The following is a 12,373-nucleotide window of genomic DNA, read 5'->3' as shown; positions in this document are numbered from 1 at the left end:
AAGGCCACTTTTTTGGATTGGAGGGTTTCAATACACCCTCAATCTCCTATGGAGCTGCCAATCGCCTCTAGCTCCACTATCTCCGTCTCTAGGTCTTTTATCGACCTGCGTGTGTCCTGCGTGGCATTGAGAGTATACTGCTGGCACAGGAGCTGTATCTCCACGGTCCCACCACTGTCTTAGGCACGTAAAATCGGATTTTCTCTCTCGAAACCTCAACCAGAAATGCCGTAAAACATTTCTAAAACTGTTGTCTTGAGCTAAGCTGGAATTAAAATGCTAGTATGCGCTCTTGGGTAAAATGTTCTTCATGGCGACTTCGCCTAAAACCAACGAGTGATCTGTAAAACCGACTGACGTGATGCTACAGCCCCTATAAACACTAAAATGATGTTTAAAACAATAAAATCGGTCAAGTCTGGCCGAGGAGCTCCTACCCTCACTCAAGCGGGACCAAGTGTATTGCCTGCTGTCCGTGTGCATCCTCCTCCACACATCCACCAGACCATGAGAATAGGCCAGCTGTCTCAGTCAATGACAAAAACGAGGCTGGATGGGGATCTGCATGGTCCCGGTCTAAAAACGACTCGGTGCAATTAAAATCCCCAACCAAGAATAATAAATCGTCCCCACAACCATTTAAAACAGTGCCGACTTTTTTTCTAGAAAGCTCTTTCTCTCTGTACCGTTGGTGGGAGCATAACTATTAATAAAAACCAAGGAGTGGTTTTGGAGGCGTGCTTTCACCATCAAACACCGTCCCCTCACCACATGCTCCACCTCCAGGGACGATGGAGTGAAGCCCCTAGAGAAAAGGAGGCCCACTCCACCACTGAGGGTGGTGTTGTGGCTCAGCAACGCCTGCCCTTCCCACTCCTTCTCCCAGTCTGCTTCATTGTTCCGGTTGCTGTGGGTCTCCTGGAGGAACATGACATCAACTCGTTTTATTTTTGTTGTGTCGAACACTAGTGCCCGTTTCCTTTCGTCCCTGGCGCCGTTTATATTTAACGTTCCCACTCTGAAAGTGTGCATAGTGAGGTGAAGTTAAAAATCAAGGACAGTAAAAAAAACAAGGAAACATAGCAAGCCCTTTTTATATTTTTGAGCTGTTTCCTCGCTTTGCCCATATGTTTTTTAAGCCTGAAGATTTCAGGGTTGGTGAGGTCTGATGTAGCCCTATGTTTGATCAAATGACTCGCCGAATGGACGAAGAGGAGCATGTCGGGAAAATGTTTTTCCAGATTAAGGCCCTTCATGCCCTTGGTCTGTGTCAGGAAGTTTTTTAGCATGCTGGGAGGGTACAAATTGTTTTCGTGCCCGTCTGGCATTGTGCCGGACAGCGAACTGCAGTCCGACATGGACTCGCAGTCGCTGGTGTCTGTGCCATCGGTTGCATCCTCCAGCTGCCCGGTTTTAGTATCTCCCTTATCCTTCATCGCACATTTATGCTTGTTGCGTCGCTTCGCGGGAACAAGCCACCACTCAGACATACCACTAGCGCCCTCACCTGCGCTCACTGCTCCATCACCTGTGCTCACTACTCCCTCACCTCCCTCACATGTGCTCACTGCTCCCTCACCTCGCTCCCCTGTGCTCACTGCTTCCTCACCCAACTCACCTGTGCTCACTGCTTCCTCTCCCAACTCACCAGCCGCTATCCCTGGCACCCCAAGTTCACCCATCACTTGACTCACTCCACCTAGCTTATCTGTTTGGATCGTGTCCCTAGTCTCTCCTGCTTCACCCATTTTTACTGTTTCACCCATCACCTCACCATTTTGTCCCAGTTCATTCAAATCACACACACCATCAATCATTACGCCACTCAAATCACTCACCACCTCAGTTAAGTCCACCTTCCCCCTTGATTCACCACTCTCACCATTCATTTCCACCACCATTTCAACAATCTCGCTCCCTCCACTCACCTCACTCTCATGCGCACACTTGTCCCGCTTCTCCCCCCCCCGCGACTCCGTTACCGCTCCGTCCGGGGCAGCGGGGCTTCCCTCCGCACTGAGCCAGCGACGCCTCGCCGCCGGAACGGGCCGCGAAGGCCGCTCCGCCGCCGGCGCGTCCGGGGCCACGCGGCTTGGACAAGCCCTTGCCAGATGTCCCTCCTCTCTACAATTGAAACATTTGAGGGCGGAGGAGGTTGCAAAAAGGGTGTAATCGAAGTCGTCTACCCTGACGATGAACTGATAATTGAACTCCTCCGCCTTATTGTTGAGGATCATATGTACCTGCCTGCGGTGAGACACTACGTGTCTCAGCAGCAGTGACTTACACCCTGATAACATTTTGTGTGAAGAAGAAGTGTGTTGTGTTCCGGGGTAAGATGGCGGAGCAGGCAGGCTGCTCTTAGCAGCTACCCCGTAATCTACCCACAACTCCGACAAAACTAAGTGTTTAAACCGTTTGCTGCGCACCAAACTACAAATAAATTTAGAGGGAGTTTCAACATGCCAACTGGAAAGCTTGAAGATAACCCAAGCGCAAGCCCGGACCGTGCTAGAGCAACGGACCCCCATTCCCACATGGATGTAACAACCTGTGGGGGCACAAAGAGCAAAATCCGACCTGTCACTCCAACCAAGAACTCTCCGCCACCAACAGAGGTAAAAAAAAAACGAGCCGCCTGTCATGTTAAACGAGGAGAATCTCCATGAATGATGCAGGGATGCGTTATTTTAACATAGGAGGGCATTAAAGCACTGTGGACACCTCCTCCTCTCTTCTTTATATCCTCTCAATTTAATACTGTTAGCTGCTATTTGTCTCATTTTCCTTGTGGCTTGATCGCATTTCGATCTGTAAATTATTAAAATGTAAAGTCCTGCTGCTGTTTGAAGTTGGAATTTTATTCCTAAAGGTTTTTTTGTCTTGCTGCAGTTGGACGTCGGTGTTTCGAGCTGAAGCAGCAGGGATGAGGATCCAGCTGCGGGGTTTTGGCCACGCTGTCAACCTCCTGGCAGAACTCAACCGCTGCAGACAGGCACGTCAGTTCTGCGATGTGTTCCTTCGTGTTGGCAACCGCACATTTGCAGCTCACCGAGTGGTGCTGGCCTGTACCGGGACCTACTTCCTTAGCCTGTTTGCTCGGACCGTGGCGCCGCCCACCGCTACCTTGTCTCTGGAGTTTATCTCCCCGGCCAACTTTGAGAAGGTTCTGACCTTCATCTACATGGGCGAGATCCTCACGGACCTCATCGATGTTGGCGTCTTGTACGAGATGGCAGAGAGGTTGGGCGTTGCCGAGCTGGTGAGGGCTTGTCACGCTACCTTTTTGTTAAAGGGGAGTTTTTTCTTGAGACTGTTTCTTTTTGGGGGTCAGGCCCTGGAATTCTGGAAAGCACCTAGAAACAATTTTGATTGTAACAGACGCTATATAAATAAAGATTGATTGATTGTTTGATTGAACCCTCAGCTGAGGAAACAGAACCCTCCAACTTTATCTTAAGTTGGGTTGCATGAGTATTGCGTCACTTCCTGTCTCCTCTATCGTTCGTTGGTTGCATTGTGCACGGGGTGCCGTATCAACTTAATATTGAACACTTGGTGTGTTGTATTCACTTAATATTGAACACTTGGTGTGTTGTATTCACTTTACTTAAGATTTTGAACACTTGCTATGGCTATGAAGGCGAGACTTAGCGAGCTTGAGACGCGGTTCCGCAGTTTGGAGTTAGCTGGAGTTGCGTCAAGTAGCCAGGGTAAGCTAGCTGCTGCGGAGCCGCCTAGCGTAGCTACAGCTAGCGGTCCCCCGGCAGCAGCCGAGCAGCCGGCTAGCCAGGGCGGCTGGGTGACGGTTCGTAGGAAGCGTAGCCCAAAACAAAGGCCCATGGTGCACCACCAACCGCTTCCCGTGGCTAACTGCTTTTCCCCACTCGGCGACACACCCACTGAGAAACTGACCCTGGTAATTGGCGACTCTGTTTTGCGCCACGTGAAGCCGACTCCAGCGACCATAGTTAGGTGCATTCCGGGGGCCAGAGCGGGCGACATAGAAGCAAATTTATGGCTGCTGGCGAGACGTAATCGTAAATTTGGTAAAGTTATTATTCACGTCAGAGCCAACGACACCCGGCTTCGTCAGTCGGAGGTCACTAAAATTAACTTGGAGTCGGTGTGTAACTACGCAAAAACGATGTCGGACTCCGTAGCATTCTCTGGTCCCCTCCCCAATCTGGCCAGCGATGAGATGTTTAGCCGCATGTCATCGCTTCGTCGCTGGCTGTCACGGTGGTGCCCTGAAAACCAGGTGGCCTTTATAGACAATTGGAGCACCTTTTGGGGAAAACCTGGTCTGATTAGGAGAGACGGTGTCCATCCCACACGAGATGGCGCTTCTCTCATTTCTAGTAATCTGGCTAATTTTATTAGACCCAAAGTGACCTGACAATCCAGGGTCCAGACCAGGATGCAGAGTTGTAGTCTTACACACCTCTCTGCTGCTTCCTTAGAACCCTCATCCGCCAACAATAACATATTTAAAACTATAGAGGTAGTCTCTGTTCCACGGTTAAAAGTTCACCAAGCACAGAGCAGGGGAGCGGTCAATCACCAAAATCTTATTAAAATTAATACTGAAGCACAAGTTGGAGAAACTAATATCACAATTAAGTGTGGACTGTTAAATATTAGATCTCTTTTGTGTAAATCCCTGTTAGTGCACGACCTGATAGCGGATCATCACATTGATTTATTTTGTCTTACTGAGACCTGGCTTCAGGAGGAGGAGTATGTGAGCTTAAATGAATCTACTCCTCCTACCCATCTTAATTATCATATTTCACGTGTTACTGGTTGAGGAGGGGGAGTGGCAGCAATCTATCACTCCAACTTATTAATTAATCCCAGACCAAAACATAGCTTCAGTTCATTTGAAAGCCTGACTCTTGGCATCACTCATCTGAACTGGAGGACAGAAAAGCCACTTCTGTTTGTAGTTGTATATCGGCCCCCTGCTGGGCCACATTCAGAGTTCCTGTCTGAGTTCTCTGATTTCTTATCTGACTTGGTCCTTAGAATGGAAAAAGTCATTATCATTGGAGACTTTAATATCCATATGGACGTTATAAATGACAGCTTTAGAAATGGCTTCATTTCATTACTTGAGTCAGTTGGTTTCCTCCAGCAGATAAACCAACCAACTCATAGCTTCAACCACACCCTTGATCTAGTTCTGACTTATGGTGTTGAGGTAGAACATGTGTCAGTGTTACCTCAGAACCCACTCCTGTCAGATCATTCTTTGATCACTTTTACATTTATGATTAAGGATTCTTCTATGCTCAGAGCACAGTCTTACTATAGCAGATGTCTTTCAGATAATGCTGTAGCTAAGTTTAAGGAAGTGATCCCTGTGCTAATCCCAGGACCACCGTGTGCTTCTCCAGGGATCAATCATTATAATCTTAGCCCTGCTGAGGTCGACTCTATTGCCGAAGGTGCAGCAACCTCACTGAGAATCACGTGAGAATCACTTCGCAGTCGGTGCGAAGCTCTCGATTTACTGGTCAGTCTACGCTCCTACTCTCACCTGTGGTCATGAACTTTGGGTAATGATGGAAAGAACAGGATCACGGATACAAGCGGCTGAAATGAGTTTCCTCTGCAGGGTGGCTGGGCGCTCCCTTAGAGCTAGTGTGAGAAGCTCAGTCACTCGGGCGGAGCTCAGAGTAGAGCCAGTGCTCCTTCGAATCAAGAGGAGTCAGATGCCGTGGCTCGGGCATCTGTTTCGGATGGACACCTCCAGAGGGAGGAGGACCTGAGGCAGACCTAGGACACGCTGGAGAGACTCTGTCTCTTGGCTGGCCTGAGAGTGCCTTGGAATACTCCCTGAAGAGCTGGAGAAAGTGTCGGCAGAGAGGAAAGTCTGGGCATCTCTGCATAGGGTGCTGTCCCCCGCGACCCAGTTCTTGATAAAGCGGGAGAAGACGAGACGAGACAGGATCATCCTCATCTCCTATCCCAGCAACTTTAGAGTGGCAACAGCTCATGACACTTATTGACTCCGGAGCTGATGAGAGTTTAATTTATGTGTCTTTAGCTGCTAAATTGGAGCTCTCACTTCAGCCCCTTCACTCCACCTTGGTGGCCTGGTCGAACCGCCCAGATAAGCCGCAACCCCGCCGTACCATCGAAGGGGGAAAACAACTAAAGTCAGCTGGAGGCAGTGCCTTATATAAACCTTTTCTCCCCACCCACCAATTAAGGCACTACCTCCATATGGCACCTGTTCGGAGGGCAGGCCACGCCCTGCCACACATGTATATGCCCCTGTATCCCTGCTTACTTCTGGCAGTCATTATGAATGTATTCAGCCCCATATCATTAATTCCCCCTCATGAATACTATGTATTCCTTGGCTCAAGAAGCCAACTGGAACTGGAGCCCCATGTTCCAGTTGCAGAAAGATTTCCTGAGCTATTGCCTTCCTACCTAAATACTTGGACCTAATGCCTGTGTTTAGCAAATCTCGTGCCATTGCCTTGCCGCCTCATCACCCGTTCCACTGTGGTATTGACCTCCTACCGGGCAGAGTTCCTCCTAGGGGTCAGCTCTACTCCCTTTCTCGGCTAGAGATGCTAGCCATGGAGAAGTACATTCAAGAGTCTTTGGCTGTGGGCGTTATTCATCCTTCTTCACCCACAAGAGCTGTTTTGGATTTTCTTTTGAGAAGAAAAGCTCCCTTCATCCGTGTATCAATTACCGGGGGCTAAATAACATCACTCTTAAGGATCGATACCCTCTGCCGCTCATCTCCTCAGCATTTGAGCTACTCCATGGGTCCTACATCTTTTCCAAACTGGACCTCCTTAATGCCGACCACCTTGTTCCGATAATGGAAGACAGTATTTAATACCCCGACAGATCACTACAAATATCATGTGATGCTCTTCAGCCTAACGCTCCTGAGGTTTCCAGGCACTGGCCAATGATGTGGCAAGGAAAAACTCCCCTTTAACAGGAAGAAACCTTGAGCAGGACCAGGCTCATGTAGGGGGACCCTCCTGCTGATGGCTGGCTGGGTAAAGAGAGAGGAGAGGAGAGGAGAGAAGAAGGAGAAGGAGGGGGAAGAGGAGAGGAGAGGGGGAAAAAATACACTATACAACGGGTCAGCGGGGCCAGAGGTCATCATGCAGCTCCGAAGGCGGCGATACCTGTAAATAAATAGAGGGGGGGGGGGGGGGGGGGGAGCAGAAAAACTACGCAAGAATCAGCATAACTAGTCTGGGTTAGGGTTAGGGTTAGGAGAGGAGGAGAGGAGAGGAGAGGAGAGGAAACCATGACCCAGTGGGGTGACAGAGGCCTGTCAGGTGATCATGTTTCCGGACCCGGCAGCCTTGGCCTATAACAGCATAGCTAAGATGTGACCTAACGATTAGACGACCCCCTAAGTATGATAATTTGTCTGTCTATGATAGTAACTGGAACTACAGAATTAACAACAATAAGCTTTTTCAAAGAGGTAGGTTTTGAGTCTGATCTTAAAAGTAGCGATTGAGTCAGCCTCCCGTACCTGGACAGGGAGCTGGTTCCATAGCAGGGTAGCTAAATGCTCGGCCCCCCATTCTACTCCTAGAAACTCTGGGAACGACAAGTAGACCAGCATTCTTAGAGCAGAGCGGTCTATTGGGCTGATAAGGTATCACTACCTCCTCCAGGATGGAGCTAGGCCTCTGAGGACCTTGTAGGTCAAAAGAAGGTTTTAAAAATTATTCTAAATTTAACGGGCAGCCAATGAAGCGACGCCAGTACAGGAGTCATGTGATCTCTTTTGTCAATACCTGTCAGAACTCTGGCTGCAGCATTTTGGATCAACTGGAGGCTTCTTAAAGAGTTGTTTGGACACCCTAATAATTACAATAGTCGAGCCTGGAAGTAACAAATGCGTGGACTAACTTTTCAGCATCATGCTGCTGCAGTAGCTTCCTGATCTTTGTGATGTTCCTCAGGTGAAAAAAGGCACTTCTAGAGACTAATTTAATGTGTGAGTTGAAGGAGAGATTTTGATCAAAAGTTCCTCCTAGATTCCTCACAGAGAGACCAGATGTTAATGAGATACCATCTAGAGTGATCCTGTGATCTAATCTATCCCTGAGAGGTTCAGGACCAAACACCATGACCTCAGTTTTTCCTGGGTTAAGGAGGAGGAAATTTGAAGACATCCAGGACTTGATGTCTTTAAGACAGGTCTGAATCTTCACTAACGTCTCTGTCTCCTCTGGTTTCATGGATAAATAAAGCTGAGTGTCATCAGCATAACAATGAAAACTTATCCCGTGCTGCCGAATAATGTTCCCTCAGGGAAGCATGTACAAGGTGAAGAGGATTGGTCCAAGTACAGAACCTTGAGGAACTTCATGGCTAACCCTACTGGTATCTATCAGATAAATATGATCTAAACCAGTCTAGTGCTGTCCCTTTAATCCCAATCACATGTTCCAGTCTATGTAACAGGATGCTGTGATCAACTGTATCAAAAGCAGCACTGAGATCCAGCAGAACCAGCATAGAGAACAGTCCATGATCTGAAGCTATAAGAAGATCATTAGTAACTTTAAGAAGTGCTGTTTCTGTACTGTGATGAGCTCTAAAGCCTGACTGAAACATCTCAAACAGGCTGTTTCTCTGCAGGTGCTCCAGTAACTGAGTCACCACCACCTTCTCAAGAACTTTAGAGATAAAAGGAAGGTTGGATATTGGCCTATAATTTGCTGATACGTCAGGATCCAGTGATGGTTTTTTAAGCAACGGCTTAATCACTGCCACCTTGTAGGATCGGGGTACATAACCTGACACTAAAGAACCATTGATCTGGTCCAGGATAGAACTGCCTATCAATGGTAAAACATCCTTCAACAGGTGTGTTGGGATGGGATCTAAAAGACACGTGGTGGTCTTGGATTTCTGAATTAGCGATGATGCCTCAGAAAAATATATAGGGCTGAAGGAGTTTAAGGGCTCGTTGGAGAACCTGTATGTTCCCAGTCAGCACATCTAGTGATGGTCCAGTTGTTGGGATGGGCTGGTTAGCTTTCTTTCTGATTGCTAGAACTTTATCAGTGAAGAAGCTCATGAAGTCTTCACCACTAAGGGAAGAAGGGATACGTGGATCTAAAACACTGTGACTCTTAGTTAATTTGGCCACAGTGCTGAAAAGAAACCTGGGGTTGCTCTTATTTTCCTCAATTAAAGAAGAAAGATAAGCTGTTCTAGCCTTGCGAAGGGCCTTTTTAGTGCCCTGGTCATTAAATGCTCCAAATTATCACTCAGTGTAGTCTTCTAGAGTCAGCTGAAAGAAGGACACATTTAAAAAAAAAAAAAAAAGCAACAACAGCACAATGATGCCTGGCTCTTTCCATTTATATTAAACCATTTTAGAGTAACTTTAGTTTCCACCTCCTATTCACATATTCATCAGCACAAAAAATACAAGGTAATAGTTTAATAAGAGAAGTTAGAAAAGTCAAACTGGTCCTCTAGTGGTTGGCGGCAGTAAAAGTCACCACACTTGAACAGTGATGCTCATGTACACAACCCCATCATGTTTTTGATGCTTTTGTGCTAATGTAAAATGCACTTTTTGAAAAAGAAGTCCCACATGAACTGTTCTTGGTCACTTTTAAACAGGCACATCCCAAACCTTCAGGAGTCCTCAAGTAAGACCCGTTTTCGACCTAGAAAAGTGTCTGATGCATTAGTGTCTCCCCAGGTTTCACTCTTTGATGAGTTGGGAAAGCATTACACGGTGTGTAATATGTCAGACAAGAGAACCGTAAAGCAAATGTTCAAACATATGTCTGGGATAGTTAGGTCGTCAGACTTCATGCCCTGACAATTGACTTGTTGTTGCTAGGGTTATGAACTGGCCCAGAGCTCTGTAATATTTGTATCTTGAATTGATTCTGTTTGCTAAATACATTTTGAAATTGACATTTGTTTACTTGAAGTCTTCATTTAAAGAACACGCGGATTGGCAGTGACACACGAGAGGTATTGCAATCCAACAATATGTCTGCTGCATTCGCAGCACCTGCAGGAAATGAAAGCTAGAGTAAATTTCCCAAGCTTAGTCTGAGTCTGTGAGTCTGAGGTTTGTCTGTTATTTTTTCTTTGTATTAGCTGCCTTTTGGCTCTGCAGCTCCATAGGGTGTTCATATTTCTCCTCCTGTTGTTGACAGTTGAATAGAACAGCTGTAAATACACTCACAATACAGTGAACGCACTTGTAAGTGTTGGGGTTCAGGGGTTGTGTCTGGCTTTGTCCTGCAGGGGGTGCTCTGGAGCACAATTGGCGGCAGCTGGCACTGCAGGCAGGCGCACCTGTAGGCAATTTACATCTTGCCGCCTATTTAAGCAGGTTGTGCCTGCCTGTCAGCTTGGCTGGGTGTTTGGGCGGCTTCTCTCATTGCGTGTTGGTGTGTTTTGGATTCCCTTGGTGTATTTGGTTTCTGTAGCCAGAGTGTGGTGGATTTTGCTTATGGTTCAAGTTTCCTGCAATCCAGGAGGACTGCTTCTGCCTTCTGTATCTCTTGGGCACGTTCGGGGTCTTCATGCCGTTTGCTGGACCGGCGAGCGTGCTGCGCCGGACTCCCGAGTTCTCTGCAGTCCAGGGGGACTGCTTCTGTTGGAGGACTCCCCGGTGGACCTGTGAAGGGCAGACGCCAGCGGTCCTGGAGGGCTGCTTCTGTTCCCTGGTGCTCGGCAGTCCTGGAGGGCTGCCCTTGTGTTCCTTGTGTTGCCCCTGTGAGAGGAATTATTGTTATTACTATTATCGTTTCAATGCTATAGTAAGTATAGTAAGTAGATTTAGAATGTTTAATCAAAAAGAATGTATGAGTGTTTGACTCAAGTATTGTAGCTGTTATGTACCCAGCACTGGGAGGTACCATGTTCAAGGACACGAGGAAGTCGTAGAGATAGGAGAAGGAATCATGAGGTCAGATTGATACAAATCATGTGTGCACCAAATAAAAGAGGAGAGCGAGCAGCAGACTGACGGAGTTGAGAGGAAGCTTGAACTGCTCGTCAGCTCTCCCTTGCAAGGCCTCCTGTTGTTTGCGTGGTTGATCTGAGTCTAGTAAACGAACAGCGCGGGTGACCAAACATCACCCCCCCCCCCCCCCCCCCCCCGTAAATAAAACCTTTTGACCGTTTTACCACCGTGTCCTGGCCTGCGTTCAGGTTCTATTCAACTCTCCCGTAACAGTAAGACTTAACAGATGTCGAGCCCACCTATGCTTGTACATTATTTCCTGCTCCTACATGGACACTCATTACCGGTAATCCCTGTTGTTTCAACAATAGGGTTATGATAAGGTAGCTGGCTAATATATTATGTCTATGAACTCCTACACATAAACGTGTGTGTGCTTCATAAATCTTCTCAAAACTTTAGGACAATAACTGACAATCATATATTAATTTTTTATTCACCCAGAGAAGAAACACAATGAGACATATAAACATCGACCTATTTCAGAAGAAGCAATGGAAGATCTGACCATTCGGGCAAAAAGGCCACACTTCTCTGAGCCGAGGTCAGGCTGGTTGTTTTCAGTGCTCCCCTATGATTCCATATCCAAACAAACAGTTTGGGCATGATCTGAGGAAGAACCCTGACTGCTGATATGGGAAATTGAGTTCATGTTTCCCACAGTCGCCGTAACCACTGTGTGGAGCTGGTTTTCAACTGGACATCGATAGCTAAGTCACTGGGAATTTCAATTACACAGGAGTCCCCCTCCTGTGCTCCTTCGTGCCTTGAAGAAGACTCCAAACTCACATCCCTCCAGTGCTCATCAGGGCCTGGGAGGCTGACAGCATTGTTCTCCAGTGGACCCTGAGGGGAACTCCATTGAGAAAAGGATGAGGAAAATTATTCTAAATTTAACGGGCAGCCAATGAAGCGACGCCAGTACAGGAGTACCGTATTTTCACAACCATAAGGCGCGCCGTATTATAGGGCGCACCTTCAATTAACAGCCTATTTTAGAAATATTTTCATACACAGGGCGCTCCGTGTTATAAGGCGCATAGCATAGAAACTGCGTAGTGCCTGTGGTTTCATGACGCGTTCACTAGATCGAGCTGCGCTAAAAGGAATGTCAATAAAACAGCCAGATAAGTCAGTCAAACTTTATTAATAGAATACAAACCGTCGTTCTCACAACTCTATTCACTCCCAAAACGAATAAACAGCTGTTTTATTTTTTTTCCCGAGTGACGTAGTGTTTTCGCGTAACACAGTTCGTTTAATAACAGCGAGTTATAACAGGCAGTGCAACATTTTTATCACAAGTGGAGTTTAATAAATTTTCGATTTAGTGCAACATTTTTATCACGTAGTACCGTTGCGGTAAAT

The 12,373-nt window shown here is 47.1% G+C and overlaps 1 protein-coding gene across 1 annotated transcript; it reads left to right on the top strand.

Annotated features, from left to right (window-relative positions):
• The first annotated feature begins 2,899 nt into the window (after nt 1-2,899).
• LOC115249080 (zinc finger and BTB domain-containing protein 39-like) lies at nt 2,900-6,014 on the top strand. Its single transcript, XM_029833350.1, has 2 exons — nt 2,900-3,299; nt 5,848-6,014. The coding sequence occupies exons 1-2, from the start codon at nt 2,927-2,929 to the stop codon at nt 6,012-6,014; spliced, it is 540 nt and encodes a 179-aa protein (XP_029689210.1). The 5' UTR covers nt 2,900-2,926.
• Nucleotides 6,015-12,373: the final 6,359 nt, after the last annotated feature.

The sequence above is a fragment of the Takifugu rubripes genome, chromosome 3 (genome assembly GCF_901000725.2).
Source record: "Takifugu rubripes chromosome 3, fTakRub1.2, whole genome shotgun sequence".
Lineage (NCBI taxonomy): Eukaryota > Metazoa > Chordata > Actinopteri > Tetraodontiformes > Tetraodontidae > Takifugu > Takifugu rubripes.
Note: the sequence above shows the minus strand (reverse complement) of the source record. Positions and strands in the feature narration are given on the sequence as shown.

Bases quoted from the DNA above. Each gene is read 5' to 3' on its own strand.
- LOC115249080 (XM_029833350.1), top strand. From the start codon at position 2,927: ATGAGGATCCAGCTGCGGGGTTTTGGCCACGCTGTCAACCTCCTGGCA. The intron at 3,300-5,847 runs GTTTTTTCTTGA...TACTCCCTGAAG, and splicing joins TACCTTTTTGTTAAAGGGGA to AGCTGGAGAAAGTGTCGGCA.